This window comes from Hippoglossus stenolepis, chromosome 5 (genome assembly GCF_022539355.2).
Source record: "Hippoglossus stenolepis isolate QCI-W04-F060 chromosome 5, HSTE1.2, whole genome shotgun sequence".
NCBI lineage: Eukaryota > Metazoa > Chordata > Actinopteri > Pleuronectiformes > Pleuronectidae > Hippoglossus > Hippoglossus stenolepis.
In genome coordinates, this window is record NC_061487.1 from 25,399,681 (window position 1) to 25,423,392 (window position 23,712).

At 39.7% G+C, this 23,712-nt stretch overlaps 2 protein-coding genes across 2 annotated transcripts; one reads left to right on the forward strand and one right to left on the reverse strand.

The window, feature by feature from the left end:
• The first annotated feature begins 1,021 nt into the window (after positions 1-1,021).
• LOC118109166 (myosin heavy chain, fast skeletal muscle) lies at positions 1,022-12,053 on the forward strand. The gene is given in 71 exon segments (XM_047339793.1): positions 1,022-1,142; positions 1,289-1,328; positions 1,614-1,835; positions 1,915-1,954; positions 1,957-2,000; positions 2,003-2,056; positions 2,147-2,233; positions 2,235-2,291; positions 2,383-2,423; positions 2,501-2,563; positions 2,565-2,610; positions 2,709-2,804; positions 2,886-2,907; positions 2,910-2,948; positions 3,030-3,128; positions 3,216-3,319; positions 3,447-3,585; positions 3,704-3,822; positions 4,454-4,542; positions 4,544-4,601; positions 4,696-4,847; positions 4,943-5,079; positions 5,082-5,111; positions 5,114-5,266; positions 5,395-5,459; positions 5,545-5,635; positions 5,754-5,871; positions 5,958-6,081; positions 6,365-6,391; positions 6,394-6,471; positions 6,473-6,507; positions 6,594-6,619; positions 6,622-6,695; positions 6,697-6,843; positions 6,939-6,960; positions 6,963-7,176; positions 7,257-7,436; positions 7,513-7,608; positions 7,610-7,657; positions 7,763-7,848; positions 8,097-8,153; positions 8,156-8,238; positions 8,240-8,318; positions 8,321-8,357; positions 8,474-8,585; positions 8,587-8,599; positions 8,692-8,722; positions 8,724-8,753; positions 8,755-8,803; positions 8,881-9,069; positions 9,071-9,083; positions 9,261-9,446; positions 9,524-9,646; positions 9,649-9,684; positions 9,840-9,882; positions 9,884-9,966; positions 10,079-10,157; positions 10,159-10,247; positions 10,250-10,266; positions 10,269-10,385; positions 10,485-10,693; positions 10,788-10,888; positions 10,891-10,913; positions 11,000-11,012; positions 11,015-11,043; positions 11,046-11,082; positions 11,085-11,180; positions 11,268-11,374; positions 11,480-11,581; positions 11,691-11,822; positions 11,948-12,053. Coding segments are annotated over 69 exon segments (5,643 nt in total). The 5' UTR covers positions 1,022-1,142; positions 1,289-1,328; positions 1,614-1,628; the 3' UTR covers positions 11,969-12,053.
• A 2,870-nt stretch (positions 12,054-14,923) lies between these two features.
• syt19 (synaptotagmin XIX) lies at positions 14,924-21,312 on the reverse strand. Its single transcript, XM_047339938.1, is given in 8 exon segments — positions 14,924-15,745; positions 15,853-15,964; positions 16,377-16,496; positions 16,777-16,926; positions 17,202-17,369; positions 18,252-18,374; positions 20,865-20,938; positions 21,041-21,312. Coding segments are annotated over 8 exon segments (1,290 nt in total). The 5' UTR covers positions 21,276-21,312; the 3' UTR covers positions 14,924-15,437.
• Positions 21,313-23,712: the final 2,400 nt, after the last annotated feature.

The following is a 23,712-nucleotide window of genomic DNA, read 5'->3' on the forward strand; positions in this document are numbered from 1 at the left end:
AAATCATCTAAAATAGTAGTTTCATTTCAAGCTGCCATTAAAGAATAAAAGTCTTCTTCTACTAATTACTGAGAATAATCCTGCATCACAGCCTGGTCTGACCTGTATCACTGCACTACCGAATGCTAAACCCACCACCTGTGGGCAACAGCAACAGCTGTTGTCAACTTCAATTCATTGCAGCAAATATAGATTCCAAAAGTGACCTTGAGTTACTGCAGTTTGAGCTACTCAAATGTGTGTTGATTATAGCTTTTTATTTGATATACTATTATAGTGGTAGAACTTGAACTTGTAAAAATGCAGAAACAGACATTTCGCTTGTGGTTACTGTCATTAATATACCAATAAAACATTGATGGGATTTTTTTTCCCATCAATGTTTGACAAGCATCCACATTGTAGTTATGCTTTTAAATATAGCAATTACACATTAGGATCAAACTACGATATCGACATTTAATAATACTTGGCTTCCTTCCAACCAAAAGGACTGCTGGAACCTGGAACTCGTAAAAAGGCAGAAAATAGATATGAAGCCCATAAAGATGCTCAAGGTTGTCACGCTTGTAAACCTGATTGAAATGAGAGCCTGTGAAGAAAGCTGTATTGATTGAAATTAAAGAATATCTGCTCCTTCATTTGTGCGTAAGAGGGTAAATGGAAAACAGATCTTACAGGCTGTGACATTCACTGTTGACTCAGTGGTAATAACATCCAAGGCAGCCACTGGGACATGATCAGAGGGAACAGGATACTTTCTATAAATAAAATATGTGATACAACTGTAACTCATATGATTAAAGATACCACTGCATCTTGTGCACCTATGCCCCTATGTATTTCTTATGTGTTGTGCTAAAAAGAAAATCCTTGGATTGACAAGAGAAGATTTCAAAATTGTTAAATTTTCTAAAAATGTTAAATAAACAAATAAAGAAATTGGGGTCATGGGCTGGTATGTATGCACAAGAACTGTTTTAGGACTGTTTCAATATATGTCCACTGAAACTCTTATCCACACCCTATTTGGCACAAGTCCCATATATAACTTCAGCTGTGTAAGCAAAGCCAGTTCAAATATAAAGCGTCCAACAGGACACACCAGTGTGGTAGCAGACCCCCGAAGACTCCAGCTTGAGGTAGACATATCTTCTGTCAGTTTGACAGCATTTAAATATTTATGGACAATGTCTTTAAAATACTAACTAATCAGCAGTGGTTGTTTAACAAATGTAGTTTTAACACTATCATCATTAACTGAAAATATGTTCTATGATTTCAACAGGATTGTGGAATAAAACCGATTTTGAAAGAGAGAGGGTCAGGTAAAGGCAACCGTTTTTTTAATGAACTTTTAACTTATTTCATGCAAAAGATTTCTTCAAGTTTTCCAGTTTTTGTTCATACAGTTGTACAGGTTATAGTTATTCAGATCAATATTAACTAAACACAGGTCAAGTCACTTGTGGTGATGGACAGACATCGATTAAATATAGATAGGTTAATTAAGCAGTTCAATGCAGTTTTTTATTCAGTTCAGTTACATCAGCTGAAGATAGTAGGTTTCACACAGATAAATAACATTACTCTTATTTGTTATTGCCTCACAGAAGTAAACTGTCACCATGAGTACGGACGCGGAGATGGCCATTTATGGCAAGGCTGCCATTTACCTGCGTAAGCCAGAGAGGGAGAGAATTGAGGCTCAAAACGCACCTTTTGATGCCAAGGCCGCCTGCTATGTGGCTGATGTCAAAGAGCTGTACTTGAAGGGAACAATCATCAAGAGAGATGGTGGCAAAGTCACCCTCAAAGTCCTGGACACTCAGGAGGTTTGTATCATAAAGTAAGACTCAACTGAAAGTAAAGTATGTGTTCTCAGTTGTAATTGTAACCAATGTCCTGTTGCAGGAGAGGACAGTTAAAGAAGATGACGCCTCCACGAACCCTCCTGGCACGACAAAATTGAGGACATGGCCATGATGACTCCATCTCAATGAAGCCTCTGGTCCTGTATAACCTCAAAGAGCGTTATGCAGCATGGATGATCTATGTAAGACTTTCTTTAAAGTGCAATAAGTTATATTGGAAATCAAAAATTAAACATGGAGTTAACTGTTTATCTCTATGTTCACTTTCTCAGACCTACTCTGTTGTCTCTGTGCCACTGTTAACCCTTACAAAATGGCTCCCAGTGTACGATTCTGAAGTTGTAAATGCCTATAGAGCATAAGAAGCGTATGGAGGCTCCACCCCACATCTTCTCCGTCTCTGACAACGCTTATCAGAACATGTGCTCACTGGTATGTCCTTATTGTAGAATTTGTGAGTATACAGAATGATGTTTCACTGAAAGAAATGTGTTTAATTCATTTGGTTTGTATGTTCACAGATAGGGAGAACCAGTCTGTCTTGATCACGTAAGTTCACATCTGTTGACTTTTTTGAGAGTCAAATATGTTGGAGCAAATTCTTATAAGTCTGTGTTCATACCCAGTGGAGAATCTGAAGCTGAAAGACTGTGATCACGAAACGTTGTCATCCAGTACTTTGCCACACCGCAGTGGCAGGAGGAGCAGACAAGAAGAAGGAAGTAAAAAATATCAGGTATGTTATGATGACACCATTGAGGTCCAAGTAAAGTAGAGTATATGTCGAGAAAGAAGGTTATTTTCTGATTTTATTTCGAAATCCTTGGATCATAGGGGTCACTGGAGGATCGATTATTAGCCAATCCCCTGCTGGAGGCCTACGGTAATGCCAAAACTGTGAGGAATGACAACTCTTCTCGGGCTTTGTAAGTATGGGGGTTATTTTACAAGACAAATTTCTTGTTAGACATTGTCATGTGGGGATTATAACAATTTCTATCTTCTAAACAGGGTAAATTCATCAGAATCCATTTCGCACAACTGGCAAACTGGCCAGTGCTGACATTGAGACATGTAAGTAAAAATCATCATAGCAAGTGTAGATGACTGAAATTCAGGACTGACCAGGTTGTGACTGATGATCAACATTTGTAGATCTGCTGGAGAAGTCAAGAGTGACATACCAGCTTCCTGCTGAGAGAGGCTACCACATCTTCTACCAGATGATGACAAACCACAAGCCGGAGCTAGTTGGTAAACAGATTGCATGATTTTAAACATATGCTGATTGTTTTTTGTTGAAAAATTGTATTTAATCTTCATTACGTTTTTAATCTTCAGAGGCGTCACTCATCACAACCAACCCCTACGACTTCCCCTTGATCAGCATGGGTCAGATCACTGTGGCCAGCATTGATGACAAAGTTGAGCTGGAAGCCACTGATGTGAGTGATCGAGGTTTTAATATTTAACATACTGCATACATCTGATGTGTATGATATCTAAAGTGATCTTATGAATGTATTTTCCAAAGTGGAGATACTTTGTAAAAAATAAATCTTCTGAACACAGAATGCTATTGATATCCTGGGCTTCACTGCTGAGGAGAAGATAGGCATCTACAAGTTTACTGGTGCTGTGATCCACCACGGTAACATGAAGTTCAAGCAGAAGCAGCGTGAGGAGCAGGCTGAACCCGATGGCACAGAAGGTGACTATTTGATATCATATCAAAGTGAACAACAGAAGTTCTCAATCACACTGGTTTTGTTCTGTCATGAACACACATATATACAATACTACATAATAAATAATGAAACCATTTTCAGATGCTGACAAGGTTGCTTACCTGTTGGGTCTGAACTCCGCTGACATGCTGAAGGCTCTGTGCTATCCCAGAGTGAAGGTCGGAAATGAGTTTGTCACCAAGGGACAGACTGTACCTCAGGTAAACATAAAGTATACATTTCTAATATCCTAGTGAATTTTTTTTTTCTTATAATGACACACACATATATATATAAAAAGAAATAAGTAATTTGTACAAAACAGGATAGAAATAAACAGCACTAATGGCACGGTGGAGCATTAACTGAGGCCAAAGGCCTTAGTGAACAGGGGGTGTTTGAGTAGTTTTTTTAAGCTGTCCAGAGATGTAACGTTGCGGATTTCGGCAGGGAGAGAGTTCCAGAGAGTGGGGGCTGCGACACAGATAGCTCTGTCTGCAAAAAGTCTGCAGTTTAGTGTTGGGGATGGAGAGCAATCCGGAGTTCGAGGACCGCAGCCTTCTGAGCGGAGTGTATGGGTGGAGGAGAGAGCGTTAAATATAGTGGGGCTAGGGCGTGGAGGGATTTATGGGTGAGAAGGAGGAGTTTGTAATGAATGTATTTGTCACAGGATGCGCCTGGTGCATCGGAAAACAGGGAGAGATTGAGATGTACTGGGTGTGTTATGTTTTTATTGACTATTAATCACAAAAATCAAGTTTTATACCTATATAGGGTATACAGTAGCACAGCATTTTACAAAACAACTATAGAGAAGAGTGCAGAAAAAAAAATGTTTTCATTCTTCTTCAGGTGAGTAACTCAGTGACTGCCCTGTCCAAGTCCATCTATGAGAGGATGTTCTTGTGGATGGTCATCCGTATCAACCAGATGTTGGACACTACAGCAGAGGAACTACTATATTGGTGTTCCGGATAATACCGGGCTTGAAATCTTTGATGTAAGCGCTATACACTGCAACTCATTATTAAAATATGACAAAGCCTTTCCTGTTGTCTATGAGCAATCAGGCTGGATTATTTGTCCCCTCACAGTTCAACACCTGGAGCAACTGTGCATCAATCCCCACCAATGAGAAACTGCAACAGTTCTTCAACCACACCATGTTCGTCCTGGAGCAAGAGGAGTACAAGAAGGAGGGTAATATCTGGGAGTTCATTGACTTTGGTATGACTCTGGCCGCCTGGGTATTGAGCTGATTGAAAGGGTAAACATCGATTTAGTGATTCTATTGTATGTAATCTTCTAAAAAACACCAGTCACTTCATGATATACTTTATCTCTCTGCACTTTCATCTTAGCCCATGGCATCTTCTCCATCCTTGAAGAGGAGTGCATGTTCCTGGTTGGGCTACAGACATCCTTCAAGAATAAGCTCTATGATCAGCATCTTGGCAAAAATAAAGCATTTGAGAAGCCAAACCTGCAAAGGCGAAGGCTGAGGCCCACTTCTCCTGGTGCACTATGCTGGTACAGTGGACTACAACATCGGTGGCTGGCTGGACAAGAACAAGGACCCATTGAATGACTCTCCTCTTGTTCTGCAGCTGTACCAGAAGTCCTCAGTGGAAACGGTTGGCTGGCCTGTATCCCCTGTTGTTGAGGGTATGACACAATTAACTGGTCAATTAAAACATATTTTAATATTTTATTACTCTTTATTAAATGTAGCAATTTGTCTCTGTATGTATTCAGTTTCTCACAAAAATAATTCTACTTGAAATGATCAACAGAGATAGGAAAGAAGGGAGGCAAGAAGAAGGGTGGCTCTATGCAGACTGTGTCTTCACAGTTTAGGGTAAGCTTTGGCATTGTAAACCAAGAAATAACATCACACATTATGTTATACACAAACTAACTAACTAACTCTTTTGTATCTACAGGAAAACTTGGGCAAGCTTGATGACTCAACTTGGAGGAGCACTCATCCTCACTTTGTGCGCTGTCTGATTCCCAATGAGACAAAGGTTCCAGGTAAGATTTTAACCTTTGGGGAATGGCTTATTTTTGTAAGTATGGTTTCAGTTCAGTGCTGGTTCAATGAGGAGTATAACTATTCACAAAAGTAATTTTGAAATCTCTTATAAAATAGGACTGATGGAGAACTTCCTGGTCATCCACCAGCTGAGGTGTAACGGTGTGCTGGAGGGTATCAGAATCTGCAGAAAAGGTTTCCCCAGCAGAATCCAATATGGTGACTTCAAGCAGAGGTACCAATGGATATATTTTTGACATTTAAAAATGTTGTCAAAAACTAGAAAAATACTTACAGAGTCAAATAACTTTTGTATTAAAGGTACAAGGTATTGAATGCCAGTGTCATTCCTGAGGGCCAGTTCATTGACAACAAGAAGGCTTCAGAAAAGCTGCTCGGATCGATTGATGTTGATCATGACCAGTACAGATTTGGACACACAAAGGTAAGCACCATGTTTCCTTTTTTTATTGTTGGTAAAATTACAAATGAAGTTGATTTTTCTTATTCATTTTGTTTGTTTGTCTGATAATCAGCATTGTACCCTCAAAGTTTATTAAATGTTTGAAGTAATTTGGTGTAAAAATTAGACCATACCTGGAGAAATTACTCAACAATGGTATACTAAAGCATGTATCTTATGTGTACATTTATAGTTATCTTTGGTTTGCGAGTCTTTAATAAATTTAGGATACCTGAAAGTTCATTTATATTTTCTGTTTATTCAGGTGTTCTTCAAGGTTGGTCTGCTGGGTAAATTTTTGAGGAGATGAGAGATGAAAAGTTTGCATCTCTGGTCACATGATCAGGCTTCTGCCGTGCTTACCTCATGAGGAAAGGAGTTTGTGAAGATGATTTGGAGAGGAGGTATGTTGAAAACAATAAATTCTGGACACAAAGACATGGGGTGAAAATCAGTAAAATTCTCATGACAACAATTCTCCCTTCACAGGGAAGCATCTACACCATCCAGCACAACGTGCGCCATTCATGAATGTCAAACACTGGCCATGGATGAAGGTTTACTACAAGATCAAGCCTCTGCTGAAGAGTGCTGTAAACTGAGAAGAGCTGTCTCAGAGAAGGGGAAAACTATGATAAGATGACAACTGACTTGGCTACTGCCCTGGCCAAGAAGAAGGATCTAGAGGAGAAGATGGTGTCTCTTCTGCAAGAGAAGAACGATCTGCAGCTCCAAGTCACATCCGTAAGTAAACGAGACGGTACCTGCAAAATGTTCAAGTGCTTTGTAGGTGAAATAAATGATGGGCTAATACTTGATGTGTTCATACAATGACACAGGAAGGAGATAATCTGTCAGATGCTGGAGGAAAGATGAGGGACTTATCAAGAGCAAGATTCAGATGGAGGCCAAACTCAAAGAAACAACTGAGAGACTTGAGGATGAAGAGGAAATCAATGCTGAGCTTACTAAGAAGAGAAAGTTGTAAGATGAATGTTCTGAGCTCAAGAAGGATATTGACGATTTGGAGCTTACATTGGCCAAGGTGGAGAAGGAGAACATGCCACTGAGAACAAGGTTTGTAAATTAAAAATGTGTATATATCAAGTAAATTCATGGTTACTATGTGTTTTAATAATATCTACCTTCAAAAATAGTTTAAGAACTCCGATAGAGGAGATGGCCTCTCAAGATGAGAGCATTACAAGCCGGACTAAGGAGAAGAAAGCCTCTTCAGGAGGCTCATCAACAGACTTGATGACTCTGCAGGCTGAGGAAGACAAAGTCAACACTCTGTCCAAGGCCAAGACAAAGCTTGAGCAGCAAGTCGATGATAAGTTTACAAAGTCACTTAGGTTGACAAAACAAGATTCTTTAGCATAATATCTACAATCTCAATGTCTCAATGTTCAGCTTGAGGGTTCCCTCTGAACAAGAGAAGAAACTGCGTGAGGACTTGAGAGAGCCAAGAGGGGCTCGAGAGGGAGATCTGAAACTGGCCCAGAATCAATATGGATCTTGAGAATGACAAGCAGCAGTCTGAGGAGAAAGGGAAAAAGTATCCAAACTTTGTTTCCCTCCCTATTACAAATTACCATCATGTTTCTAGTCATGTTCAATAGTAAGAATGAACTCTTACTATGAACTTGTCGCTTCCTCACAGGAAAGACTTTGAAATCAGCCAACCTCTTAGCAAGATTGAGGATGAGCAGTCTATGGGATCTCAGCTTCAGAAGATCACAGCTTCAGGTAATCAACATGGATGCTTTTAAATACAACAATAAGCTTTCAGGTTTCGTGTTTCACATTGAATGTTTATTAAACAATAAAACATATACTTGAAACAGGCTCATTGAGGAACTGGGAGGAGGAGATTGAGCTGGGAGCGTGCTGCCTGTAAGCAAGGTTGAGAAGCAGAGGGCTGACTTTCCAGGGAACTTGAGGAGACTGGTGAGAGGCTAGAGGAGGCTGAGGTGCCATCAAGGCCTGTAAAGAAGAAAGAGGTGAAGAAAGTAATGAGATGAGCAAGAAGCGGGAAGCTGAGTTCCAGAAGTCTGCCGTGACCTTGAGGAGTCCACCTGCAGCATGAAGCCACTGCTCCGCCTTCGCAAGAAGCAGGCTGACAGCGTTGCTGAGCTGGGGAGAGCAGATCGACAACCTCCAGCTTGTCAAGCAGAAGCTTGAAAAGGAAAAGAGTGAATACAAAATGGAGATTGATGACCCTCCAGCAACATGGAGGCTGTGCGGCTAAAGCAAAGGTACAAAATAAATGAAATAGAGATATTAAATGCACTTTTATACATACAAAAAAAAAAAAAAAAAATGGCATAAATTGTGTTAAAAATAAAATGTTTTTCTGTTCCTTTTTCTCAAGGGAAATCTTGAAAAGATGTGCCGTACTTGAGGACCACTCCAGTGAACTGAAGACTAAGAATGACAGGGAAATGTTCACAAGCAATGACTTGGGTGGACAGAAAGCCCGTCTCCCTGACAGAAAATGGTATGCAATTGACAGTGATCTTCAGTTTAAGACAGATCAAACAGAAACTGAAAAGAAACTAATGTTTGATCTTTAATTTTCTTTCTCACAAGGTGAGTTCAGTCAAATTGAAGAGAAGAGGCTCTGTCTCCCAGCTGACCAGAGGCAAACAGGCCTACACAACAGATTGAAGAGCTGAAGAGACAGATTGAAGAGGAGGTTAAGGTAAGAAAACTCTCAGTGTCCCCTGTCTGTTGAATAAGATTTAAATGTTCTAATACATTCAATCATATTTATCCTAGGCCAAGAATGCTCTTGCCCATGGACTGCAATCAGCCCGCCATGACTGTGACCTGCCGAGGAAACAGTTTGAGGAGGAGCAGGAGGCCAAGGCTGAGCTGCAGCGTGAAATGTCCAAGGCCAACAGTGAGTGTGGCCCAGTGGGAGTAGCTGGGCATGAAACTGATGCTATTCCGCGCACTGAGGAGATTTGAGGAGTCCAAGAGTAACATTCAAACAATTAAATTACTAGATTTTCTCTCTTTGCATATATTTTACACATTTAGCTAAAGTAAAATATATCACTTTAGTGTCTTTATTTAATTTGGATATGTAGAATATCTGTAAAGGTTACAAGATATTGAAATTTTTATTGAGAGAAAATTTGCAAATGTTTCCAAAGGAAAGCTGGCTCAGCGTCTTCAGGAGGCTGAGGAGCAGATTGAGGCTGTGAACTCCAAGTGTGCTTCTCTGAGAAAAGAACCCAATAGAGGCTGCAGAGTGAGGTGGAGGACTCATGATTGATGTGAGAGGGCTAATGGGCTGGCTGCTAACCTGGACAAGAAGCAGAGGGAACTTCGACAAGGTGGCCAATCTACAACTGTTTTTTTACTTGTCTTTGTATAGTTGAATATCTATCTGAACACAATAAATTGTGTTATTTAGTTGGCAGACTGAAGCAGAAGTATGAGGAGGGTCAGTCAGAGCTTGAGGGATCTCTGAAGGAGGCTCGTTTTCCCGGCACTGAGTTGTTCAAGATGAAGAACTCTTATGAGGAATCTCTGGATCAGCTGAGACCATGAAGCGTGAAAACAAGAACCTGCAACGTGAGTTCCACCTGATAACGGAATAATGTGTATTAATATTTCATGGTGTTTTAGTTCCTACCTGATTGTCTTCTTGATTACATTCAACACATTTTGTGTTAGTGTTCATAATTTACATTTACATTTGACGATATAATATGTTTCTTTCTGCAGAGGTGAGATCTCTGATCTGACTGAACAGATCGGTGAGACTGCAAGACATCCATGAGCTGGAGAAGTCCAAGAAGCAGGTGGAGACAGAGAAATCTGAGATCCAGACAGCTCTTGAGGAGGCTGAGGTATGTTTGTTTTATCCAGGGAGATTTTCTGAGGTGAAAATTTACAAATCTAGGACAATGCATATTGGGCCAAAAGCCCTGATGGTAAGGACACAAATCTTACTCTATGATGTCAGGGAACTCTGAACATGAAGAGTCTAAGATCCTGCGTGTTCAGCTGGAGCTCAACCAGATCAAGGGTGAGGTGGACAGAAGCTGGCAGAAAAGATGAGGAGATGGAGCAGATCAAGAGAAACAGCCAGAGGGTGACTGACTCTATGCAGAGCACTCTGGATTCTGAGGTCAGAGCAGGAACGATGCCCTGAGAGAATCAAGAAGAAGATGGAGGGAGACCTGAATGAGATGGAGATTCAGCTGAGCTATGCCACCGCCAGGCTTGAGTCCCAGAAGCAGCTGAGGAATGTGGTTACAGCTGAAGGTATTGTTTGTATATACTGGTTGTTGTACAACTATAGTATAGTGAGTGCACCTACAGTACATTTTGAGTTTCATCTGTATATTTTCCTGCTATCATTTCACTAGGATGCTCAACTGCACCTTGACGATGCTGTTAGAGCCCAGGAGGACCTTAAGGAACAAGTTTGTATGGTGGATCGCAGGAACGGTCTGTTGATGGTAGCTGAAATTGAGGAACTTAGAGCTGCTCTGGAACAGACAGAGAGAGGTCGCAAAGTCGTGCTGAACAGGAGCTGGCAGGATGCCAGTGAGCGTGTTGGACTTCTTGCACCTCAGGTGAACAAATACAGTACTTCAATATATAAAACCAATGAAACGTTAAACAACATGAAATGTTGATTACTCAAGTCAATTAATTTTTTCATCCTTGAACACAAGCCTTCTGAACACCAAGAAGAAGTTTGAAACTGACCTGGTTCAGGTCCAGAGTGAAGTTGATGACACTGTTCAGGAAGCAAGGAATGCAGAGGATAGGCTAAGAAAGCCATCACTGATGTACGCTTTAAGTTTTTACTTATTATCAATACTTTCTACTTTCACTGCTTTTTTGGACATTTCTAACCAAACATTGTGTTTTCCAGGCTGCGATGATGGCTATGAGCCAAAGAAGGAGCAGGATACTAGCTTCCCCACCTGGAGAGGATGAAGAACCTGGAGGCTGCTGTTATGACCTGCAGCACCGCCTGGATGAGGCTGAGAACCTGGCCAAGAAGGGTGGCAAGAAGCATGCTCCAGAAACTGGAGTCTAGGTAAGAGAATCATGTTAGAATTATACACATAGAACAAAGTTTTTTAAAACATCAAAACACTTTTAACTTAAACTGTGCATGCATTTGTCTTTTTCAAAAGGTGCGCGAGGCTTGAGTTGTGAGATTGACGCTGAGCAGAGACGTGGAGCAGATGCTAAGGGTGTCCGCAAAGGGCTTCAGAGGAGAGTGAAGGAGCCCACCTACCAGGTAGAGTCAGGCCCTTTGACATTTGCTGTGCATTGTACAAATCAAGCAAAAATGTAATAATATACTTCCCTTAAAACATGCAAATCTATGTATTTTCAACTACAGACTGAGGAGGACAAAGGTTAAGAAAACGTTTCCAGGCTGCAGGATCTGGTTGACAAGTTGCAGCTCAAGGTGAAGGCGTACAAGAGGAATGCTGAGGAAGCGGTAAGGGCAAAACATTAATTTTTAAACAATGACAACTCAATATGACATCATATCTCATGTGCAGTATATCTGCTGGTCATTTAACCATTTGCCCTGTACTGTCTTCCAGGAGGAGCAGGCCAATGTCCACCTGTCCAAGTGCAGGAAGGTCCAGCATGAGCTGGAGGAGGCTGAGGAGCGTGCTGACATTGCAGAGTCCCAGGTCAACAAGATGAGAGCCAAGACCCGTGACTCTGGAAAGGTAAATATACAATTCTGTATGGTAAACAAATACAAATTGAAAATTATTGTGGCAGAAAATCACTGCAAGTTAAAGGTGTTTGAAATGAACCTGATCAATACTTTTTGTTTGTTGGTGTGTTTTAGGGTAAAGAGGCAGCTGAATAAAGCTCATCGGCTGATCGCCTGTTTCAAATCATATAATATGAGGTGAAATATGCTGTTAAAATAAATCGTATTTATTGCTCTGAAATTGATGTCTCTAATTTTATTTTCATCTGCCTGTTTCTTCTGAGAAACAATTTGTCCGTCCCCTCTTTTAAAGTCTCTTCCTGGGTTTTACCATCTCCATCAGATAAGATAAAGTTTTTCAGGTAGTTTTTCTTTACCTTTATCATTCAGTCATTCCCCTGCTCTTTTAGCCCGTTTAATGTCCCTCTTTCACTGTCCAATACTTAAAAAATATGGGCATAATAAGCTGTAGTTATTTAGATGCATATGAGCAAGATTTACTCACCAATAATTTTCCAAGTCAACTTTTGCCTGCATGTCGCAGTGTTATCAGGTTTTACCTCGCTAGCAGTGAAACTGTTTGAACTCACGGTAGCTACGGATTCTGTTACCCGTGGCAACCTGGCTAACTATGCTGTACATATGAATAACTTATCTTTAATAATACAAAAGTTTATTTAATCACATATAACATCACTGTATTGAAAATATTTAGATACCTTATCTTGTCTGTCAAGCCTTTTCTGGATGAGGTAAACATTTTTTTGAAGAGTTCATAATTCATTCATAATACCAATAATGTTATTTGATCACATATTACAAAACAGTTTAGAATATATTAAGATGTCAAACCTTTTCTGGATGAGGTGAGGAAGATGGTGGATGATGATTATGATGAAATTAAACACCAGCAGCATCGGACGCACGTTGAAAACAGCCACACCATAGTTTCCAATGCAAAATCAGCAGTGTCTCGTCGTTTTCCACCCCCAAGATGAGCAAATCCCAACTAACGCCTCCTTAAAACAACTGTCTCCATGATATATTACATAGCATGATATATTATATATATGATGATTATGATGAAATCAAACACCAGCAGCATCGGACGCACTTTGAAAACAGCCACACCATAGTTTCCAATATAAAATCAGCAGTGTCTCGTCCCATTACATCCCCCTAGATTAACAAATCTCAACTAACGCATTTGTATTTATGAGAATAAAAGCTCATAATTTATTCATAATACCAATAATGTTATTTGATCACATATTACAAAACAGTTTAGAATATATTAAGATGTCAAACCTTTTCTGGATGAGGTGAGGAAGATGGTGGATGATGATTATGATGAAATTAAACACCAGCAGCATCGGACGCACGTTGAAAACAGCCACACCATAGTTTCCAATGCAAAATCAGCAGTGTCTCGTCCCATTCCATCCCCTAAGATTAGCAAATCCCAACTACCGCATGTTAAATATAAAATTAAACGAGTATTTTCAAGAATAATATTAATTTGTAGTACCACGGTTAACTTATCACACATTACGATACTGTAATATATTCAGATGTCTCACCTTGTCGGTCAGACCTTTCCTGGACGAGGTAAAAACAACATAACACCAGCAGCATCGGACGCACGTTGAAAACAGCAACACCATAGTTTCCAATGCAAAATCAGCAGTGTCTCGTCCTATTCCACCCCCAAGATTAACAAATCCCAACTAACGCATCTGTATTTATGAGAATAAAAGCTCATAATTCATTCATAATACCAATAATGTTATTTGATCACATATTACAAAACGGTTTAAAGTATAGTAAGATGTCAAACCTTTTCTGGATGAGGTGAGGAAGATGGTGGATGATGATTATGATGAAATTGAACACCAGCAGCATCAGACGCACGTTGAAAACAGCCACACCATAGTTTCCAATGTAAAATCAGCAGTGTCTCGTCCTTTTCCACCCCCAAGATGAGCAAATCCCAACTAACGCCTCCTTAAAACAACTGTCTCCATGATATATTTAAACATCGACAGGCTTTGTTAAAACTAACAATTTACCCTTCAATGTTAAGCAGGATCTGCTAGCTAGCTAGCTGCTGGATGGCTAAAGAAGCAGCTGAACCTAGCTAGCTAGCTAACTAGCTTAAATCTAAATAATGGATAACTGCATTTATACGGCACTAAGCTTAGTCATAGTTAGAAATTATTCAAAGTATGAAGCCTACTGACATTAATAAAAATATATCAAATAGCACGTTTAGCTTACGATACTACACCAAAGTCTGGAGCGTTGTTGGTCAGTTGGCTCCTTCGAGCTCAAATTGTGATGCAGCTCGACAGGAAACACAACAGCACGTGGTCCTATATAGCGCCCTCTAGTGTTTACACACGAACCTAATATGAAGCTTTTACTTCCACATCGAAGCTACATCTCCATCTATTTGTGACGCCACTATTAAAACATTATAAGAACAATCCAATAATTGCTGTTGATCAACACAGAAGTTTATGGATCATGGAATTCCGATGGAATTTATCTCGCAAAACTAAACTTGTTTTGTTTCATTTTTTGTTTTCAGTGTTTGTAATTAATACAATTAATTCTAATGATTAATTTTAATATTGAAAATAATGAAAGTACAAACTCTAGTCCTAATTTAGGTTATTGGTAACTCACAGGTCTGTTTGTGTTTGTCCTCAGGTTTTCTGCTTTGACAAAGTAAGTAATAAGTCAAATGAAAAACTTAAGTGTAAGGAAATATAAAAAATATAGAAACATATGAATGGAATATTTTATATACAGTGTAAAAACAAGATAATATATGTACAGTGTGAGAATATGTACGGTGAATGGATTGCACATGAACCATCGTATAGTACAGACAGAATTAATATTGAACAGTTGAAAACTGAACCTGATTTAAATAGCAGTCCATAATGGGTGCGTGTATTCATACTGATTAAATAATAAAAATCGTATTAATAATAACTTTATTTATATCGGTCATTTAAAATGTAACCATTACAAAATGCTTCACCAAGGACAAATGAAGAAAACCCAAGACAAACAGAATAATACAACATCACGTAAAATCAGACAATAAATAATATAATATAAATTGTTGACTATAAGCATAAAGATTTATATTATATTGTGTTGAGCTGGAATATAAAGATTTAATGATCTTACAGTAGAGCAGTTACAATAGTACAACACAGCTTAAAGATAAATATTACAACAACACAAACAACACTTATTCACTGATCGAGTACAGTAAGTACAACACTCAAGTAATCTTGATGAAAGGAGTGAAAAAGTCAGATAATTAGAGCCTTTTCAATAAAATGTGATTTGAAAATAAAAAGAAAGAAAGAAGCGATGTAAGTGAATGAGTAGATTGTGAAACCTGAAGTTTCAGCTGAGTAGTGACTCCTCTTTCCTGATTGAAACAGGAAGAACTCTTTGTTAAATCACTTTGGAGTCTAGAGTAAAGGAGTCCGTGTTTGTCCTTCAGTTTAACAGCTGCCCATCTCTCAACAGCTGAACGCAGAAGAACAACAGCTTTAAACACAAGCAGGCGGGGAGATTTTAGAAGTGGGTTTTGAACTGCAGCTCAGATCAGCAGGCCGTGCCACTTTGCTACAGGTAGACGGACTGAGCGCATCATCCAGTTCCAGTGCTCGTCTTCCGTACTCCTCTCCTTCCCCACAGTCAACTGTCCTATCAGATGTTTGGGTGATTTCCATGTCGTCTGAGTCTCATACACAGAGATTATGATTTTACACCGCTCCACAGGAAACTCGGGCAGCGAGAACATGAGCACCTCGTTGAAGACGTTCACCCGGCACCGGGCCACCACCGAGGTCTTCTGCGACCTGAGCTTGCAATGATTACACTGGACACTGATCCTGACGTACACGGCTGTACAACACAAGAACAGCAAATCAATAACTCTATACGTTACACTGTGTGTGTGTGTGTGTATGGTTTCTCATGGTTTTCTATTTGTCAAGAGGTTTGTTATTTACCGGCATCTGAGCATATCTCAGTGGGGACTGTTCTGACCTTTAGCAGACCAACCTCAAGCCTCTGAGAAGTGGGAAGAAACTTCAGTGACAGCAGCACCTCTCCGACACGATCCTGTCCAGAGTGAGAGGATAAACACTTCATAAACCTTGTATGTGATTAAAAAGACAGATTCTGCCTCTTTGTAGTTGGAATTCAAACCATTCTCTGGTTTCAGCTTCAGTTAAGGATTTGCCCTTTCCCTTCTTTCCTTTCCCCCATGATACAAATTTTGACTTTTAGTGTTGCAGTTAAATTAAGTTAGTTCGTTGAGTTAAACAACGATAATCCTCTAATGAGGGAAATTGTATATACAACACATCCTCATTCTAAGTTTTGGAAATGACTTTATTTTGTTTAACATTGTCTACGTTACTCATTAAAGTGTAAGAATAGCCTTTCTTCTCGACTGAAAGGTGAGAACAACTTACCCATGACATTATAAACGATTGTGTTTGTGCAGTGTCACAGAACATGGCTGCTGTACCTTCTGGGGTAGCTGCAGATCCTCGTGCAGCTCCAGAGGGTAAGAGACGTTGAGCTTCCCGAGAGGAACCCTCACCCCTCCCAACAACGTGTGTCTAGAGAATTTATCAAAGTCCCACACCTGAGAAACACACGGATACATGACGGACACAGTAAGAAAACACATTCCCTTTCCTCACATGACTACACTGTCAATTCTGCAATACGACTGTAGTGCTTAGAGCTTAAAATCCCTGTGACGTTGCAATGTGACAGCGAAGATGTCATCTGCGAGTAGTTTTATTCATTTTAAATTAAAAAATGTATTGTCAGTGCAGGTATAAAGTAAATAGTACATCTTTACGTCTATGATAGAATAGGATTTTAGAGTTACTGAGAGTGAGAGGGGTTTACTGCAGGACCTCCATCCTGAGGCTGACGTGATGAAGTGCGTCTTTATCCTGTTGCAGAATGCAACTGAACTGATCTCCATATAGTGGTTACAGCTGTTTTCTACAATGCGGTTCATACTTCTGCAGCACTGTCCACAGAGCAGGAGACGTCCCTCCACCCTAAGAGGAGCACAACAGTAACCATAAGCTTTATTTGGTACAGAGCCGCCGAGGACTGAAAGACAATCTGACACATTTTTGAACAATTAACATGGTTAAAAAAAAGAAGATTCTTGAGCCCAGTATCAAATACTGTGGCATTCGATCTATGTTTCTGAGATTCAATGCAAAAATCCAGTCATTTTATTGGTTTAAAAAAGCACGAAAAGAAGGGGGAAAAAAGCTATATATGCCTGGTAGTTGATAATAATGTCACTGCGGTATGTGATAACCACCTCCACGTCCACTCCCTCTGATCCTGCCCACATGAGTCGTAGTTTAACAAATGGCTGGAGGCAGCAGGTCTGGCTGAGCTCCTGAAGCCCCTCCACCTGCAGGACGGTGACCACCAGACGGGACAGCGGCTGGTCGTAGTACAGGGAGAACCGTAGAGATCCATCCACCTGGTGCAAGAACTCGTGTTAGGGAATATACATCCAGAACCTTGTGTTGATACCATGAACATCTACTGCTCTCAGATTCATCTGCTAATCTTAATAAAATGGATTGATGCCCTTAAACACAAATTCTGAATAGTTCCCAGACAAATATTGGATTGATTTGCATGAAACTTTGTCCTGACATTTCTAGTTTCCAGAGGATGAATCCTAATGGTGAATGATAGATGGGATGCAGACGAGGGCAAGAAGTGACCTGTTTATCAGTATTTTGCTGAATGGATATCTGCATGTTTCTATAAGGAATGTGTAGAAAAGATTCCCCTGAATCTTCTAGCGCCACCATGAGGTTGACATTAATGTTTAAGAGTAAAATATTACTATTATTATTATTAGTCCTTGACGAATCTAGCCACAATTTGTAATGAGTGTTTGTTGCTTCCATCCGGCTGTAGCTTCAGCCAAGATGCAGATGTAAATATTTATCCCTGCTGTTTTAAATTTCTCACTGTGATGTATTGTTGATGTATTTATTGTTACAAAAGTGATTTGACCATATGTGATCACTGCTGGCTGCACAGGATAATAAAAGACATATTTATACTTGAAGTTATTTGGTGGATTGCCATGAAATTTGCTTCAAATATTCAAGTTTTCTAGAAGATCATTGTTGTCTGATTGGAATTATAGAGCCCAATTTAAACAGCTTGACTCTACAAACTATAAAAGAGTCCCTTCAAACACAGTGAGGAGGAAATAGGTTGAAATACTATTTAGGATACACACAAACCATTTAACGACCGGCTTCATCCTCAATTGGTAAACTTAAGATAAGTGTATGAGGCTTCAGATTAAGAGGAGAATCGACACATCACATCAGGATTATACGGAAATGTCTGTTACCTGTTTAACGTTGAGCTGCTCGCCCTCGTCTCCCTCCGCCTCGCTGGATCCGGAGGCCTGAGGCAAACAACGACTCTGCCTTTGAACCTCAGTGCTGACGTCCTCCATCTGGATAGGGCGCACACATGCACATCATCATTGGTGTTATTATCCACTGCAGCGCCTCCAGCTGTAATCTGACTTCACAAGTCACATCTCTCCTGTGTTTGAACAAGTCTGCTCATTAATCTCTATGCACATAAACACGGTTTCCTACTTGAGGCATCTACACAGAGCGCCGATTTTACAGAATGAACAATGCAGAAACTTTTTACATAAGAAATATCCTTATTCTCTGAATTTAAATTCTATATATTTGGGTGTATTTGTGTTTTCTTTTGATCTATAGTTACTTATAATAAAGTTCATGGTTTAACTGTAAAATGTCAAGGCTTAATTTCATTTCCTTGTCATATGGGTTTAGAAATGACATTTTAGTATTTTTAAAATGATATTCATATTATATTTTTAATATTCTATAATATAGTTTTTATTTCTTACTATATTATGATTGTATATATTGACTAATATATCTATATTGGAAATTTCATATTGCCTACTAAATGATTAAATCATCATTTTCATTGTCAAAAAACCTTGGTCAAGCTCTAACAAGAACACCAAACAATATAATGCAACATTTTACAATCAAAACACAATTAACCACAACATCACTGTTGTGCCATGATGCATCAAACGTGATACCATAAAATGGTGTGCCTTTCGGCATTCAATAAATTTGGTTATCAAAATAAAATATTAAATATTAATATTTTATTATTAATATTAATATTAAATAATAACTTTAATTGATTAAAGTTACCTCAGGGCACCACCCTTCAAAGGAAGGGAAAAGATAGCCAATTTATTGAATAAGTCTCATAAAAGTAATAACTACAAATTTGGAACTCTGATTAATACCAAATTAATAACTATAACCAAAATTACTATATAGATAGTTAGCTGTTGAAGGATATGGAGTTCTTGACAGTGTAGAGGTTGGCAAAATTCACTTATGCAACATTAATGAAAAACATTTGTGAAAGAAAACATTTATTATGAATATAATAAAGTATAAAACACAAATTACTAACGGTCTAATTGCTAAACAAAGATAGGTATGTGTGTCTGTGTGAGTCAGCGTGCTTTCAAAATGGTGGCTGGCCAAAGAGATAACACCCTCCCCCTATTGAATGTTTACGACCTGTAGAGATAATGAGGTGAAGATATGCGTGGTATTCAGGTAAAAGCAATTAGAGAAGGTTGCTAGATGTATGCAAGGAAGGACTGAAGAGCATAACTAGTATTAACTTTCTCAACAACTTGTAACCACGGGCTTATCACAACACAAATCAAAACTTCTATAAACATCATACAGAATCGAATAAACAGTCTTGCTTAGCCTAGTATAATTATTAAGCCCAGTTGTGTTACTCCGTCCGTAGGAAAAGGGGAAAAGGAAGTTGCTGTGCAGTTCGGTTTTGTGTCGTCTGCTGGTTCTGCTGAGCTGCGTAGCTCAGTTGTTGGCTGAAGTTTTCCCAGGAGACGATCGCTGCAGGGACGTTGCAGAGCTTGGAGGAGAGGAGGTTTCCCGGGTGAGGGATGGGAGCTGAAGCTGCACCCTTGTGCTCCCTCTCGAAGAGCTGGATGGAAGAGAAGATGTGAGCTGGAGAAGAGGCTCGACAGCCTTCTCTCCGTTGAGGGAGTGTAGAAAGAGAGGATTGTAGAAAGAGAGGATCGTAGGGGGAGAACAGGCTTTATATTGGCCCGGTGACCTCACAGGTCATGGGGTCCAGAGTGACCAATGGGAGTTGGAAACCTGTGTCCCTGGGGGGGTTTTCACACCTCTGTGTGAAGTTGATGCCCTCTGGGAGACTGAGTTCCTTGCTCTGGTTTTTGATGGCCCCTGGGAGACTGAGTCCTGGGGGAACATGCGGCTTCAGGCTTTGATGGCACATGTAGGCCGAAGTGTGGTTTCACAAAAAACCATGGCCCAACATCACGTCTGTTTCTTAATAAAAACATAAACTTTACAGAGCATTGTGGGGACACTTCAAATTTGTAGGCAGCAAACTAATGAAAACGAACATACCCAAAACCTGGGAGCCAAAACTTATAAAACAAAAAAAGTTTGAATGTTGAAAGAAAGAAAGTTGAAGTTAAAAGACAGTCTGCAAATATCTGAGAATATAACAAAAACCCTTTGGTTCTTTTGATCGGTGGAAACTTTATGAAATCCAGTCCCTTTATGAAACCACATTTAAATTCCCAAGATTGAGAATTTCATTTGGATCCACAATAAATTACAAACCTTCTTATGTGTAATATGTTATATATATATATATATATATATATATATATATATATATATATATATATATATATATATATATATATATACCCTCTTTTCCCATCAAAATCAATGAGTTATTGGAAGTCAGTGAATATGGCAAAAAAGACTGTTCTGACCCTTTTCATTTACCCACACCTCCTTTTGGGCCACGCTGTATGGACTCAGCACAACCAAGTTTAGATTTGATCTCCATCTCCTTCGCTCACCTTCATACTTGGAGCTCCGGAGTACTTCCCTGCTGTTGTTGACTTTTCATCTGAATCCAGCACATCACTGTTCACTAGAGTGAAAATCAGACATGTTCATTATTAACTGGTCAGACACTATAGGCTTCATCAACCTGTGCTGTTCAGTCTGGTTCTGTGACCCTATCCCCACTCACCCGTGTCTTGCTGGGTGTATGTGGTGTGTGTGTTGGTGCAGCATCTGAAGGTCTGCCAGGCCAGGATGCCCAGGGCCAGCAGGAGTAGAGTCACGGAGACGCCCAGGATGAGGTACTTGACCGTGTCTGAGAACGGCATCTGCAGCTCTGCAGCAGCCGAAAGCTGCTCGACAGGAGCTGGATGGTCCATCAGAGTGAGCGGGACTCTCTGCTTCCATGTGGTCAATACACACATCTGCAATTCAGGAACACAGGTGAGGGAGTATGGACCTTCTGATGGCAACAGTGGAGCGACAAAGATCAGACAACAGCAATAGCAGCATTACATGATTTCTGCTTGTTGGCTAAAGTAAAACCAATGGATGATGACTGGTAGTAACCAATAATTGTTCACTACGAGAAGTAGGAGTGAGTAGGAGTGACAGTATTTGAATTAGTGAGCAGTTCAACCTCTGCCTTACATTGGAATTCTAACCCTGGGCAAGGACCATCATACAACCTGTAAAGACCGTCCCATCAGGACTAATATCAACTGTTAATGACACTTACAGCAACACCATGCAACATTACCCTGAAACAGCAGCTTCATTAAAGTGAGTTTGACGGTTGAATGAGTGTGAATATGGAGAATGTTTCCACCTTCAATCCCTGGTAAAGTCATTTATATCTCCTATCAGAACCTGTCGAGTCAAATTGTGCTCACACTTCACACAAGATATGATCGACACCGCGAAGGGAAATCTACAGAGAAGTAGCTAAAACTAAAGAAACGTGAAGGAGCTCAAAACTCATTTAAAGATAAAGCTGGTAAACTGAGACATTTTTCATTAGTGTGCAGGTCCTCTGTTTCTGCTTGAATCAGGAACGAACACATGATGGCATTAAGAAAACAGATGAACATTTACCTGAGGTGCATAATAAAAGCAATCAGCAATCTTCCTCTTCAGGCACGCACATATTTTCCTGTGCTATGAATCCATGCTGCGTGCACTTAATCTCTAACAAGCACTATGGAACTATTCAGCAAGAGAAACATGTCTAACTGTTCCCTCTCTCCTCTCTACACACACTCTCCCAGCACAAGACTTCCTGCACACCATTCTGGACAAACTGGTTTGATTAGATTTGAATATTCACATGACCTGGTCCCCGGCTCTCCTCCTCTGTAAGACTTTTCTCCATTTATCCTAAACTCATTTCACATTATTGGACTAATGGGTGTGTATGATAAGCCATGAATTCACCATTACCACAGGCACTGCTGCTTCCTGCACTGAATCCAGCCTGAAAGCAACACTATGCAACTGTTTTACCTTAAAGCAGCAGCTTCCAAATTAATTTGAAGGTAAATAGATTTGGAAGGTTGGAGAATGTTTCCTCCTTCACTCCCTGAATGTGTGTTCTATGTAACTTTGGTGAGTCCAAAGCAAGTCCAGCAGCAAGATAAAGGGTAAAGCTGAACAGTCAATCAGTTAAAAAGACTTAGAAGTTATTAAAAACCAGAGTTTATCTCCAATATTCAGCAGGAAACCAATGAAATATGAAGAATTCTAAACAGAATTTGGTGGATTGGTTACAGCAGCAGCTCTATTGGTTCAGGAAGGAGAGGATCATGGGTAATATCCAGCCAGTTGGGTTTCAGTCCAGTGGGGTTTCAGTCCAGTGGGACGACTCAGTCAGAGCTCCACTCAAAACATTGATAGACTTTGTTTTTTCTTTACATGAAAACCAGTTAATCGCTCAGCCAACTGAATGCCACCATGTGCGGCTGCAGGGGGCGCTGTTGCTCAGTACAAGTTACAGTATTGCTATAATTGTGTTGTTTCTGTGGTACAATCCAGTAAGTTTGACACTAGGTTCTTTGCATTGAGGTTTGATAAATTCAGTATTTTCCAAGTTGCCTGTTGAATGGCAGCTCTGCTCTCTCATCTCACTATAACCAAAGCAGCAGGTGGTTAGGAAGCTTATATATTTAACACACACCAGTTATCTTCACCATGGCTTTGGAAGGCTGCTAAGACTGTGACTCCCACTTCAGCTGTCATTTTGTGCTAAAAGCTCGCCACATTGTCATCTTTATCTTCAGACCTGCCACATATTGTTTTACTGACTTGTGTCACAAATGAGAAGGAGGAAATGTACCTGAGGAGCTGCCTTCACCGGATCACATCATGACAATGCACCTTATTGAAAGACAAAGTTATGACGTGAACTCCATCACCTTGAGAACAAGGGAAGTGAAACATTTTGAAAAAGAAGCTGCTAGTTTCCCCTTTTAGACAAAGAAGAATAATTAGATTTTTTTTGTATTTCACATTTTTAAAACACAAAGGGCTTCACATGATTAAAAAAAAAAAAAAACTAAGACTGTAAGAATAAGAAAATTATAATAAAGATCCACATAAAATATACAGAATTTAAAACAGTAAATGTCCAGATCAAGTAAATGTGTTTAATAAAGTAATTTAGTAAATGTGTTTATGCTTCTAAAATGCTAGTAAATGTTGTTTTTTAGATTTTGACCAAGGAGAAATTGAAAGATTTAAACAATCACCTTGAATTATTTTATGAAATGTCTAATGTTCAGCTTTGTTTTTCAAAACCTCAGACAGTATATTTGCTCCCGTCTCCTCGTTTGTTTACTGGTTGTTTTGTTACTACTCAGGATTGTG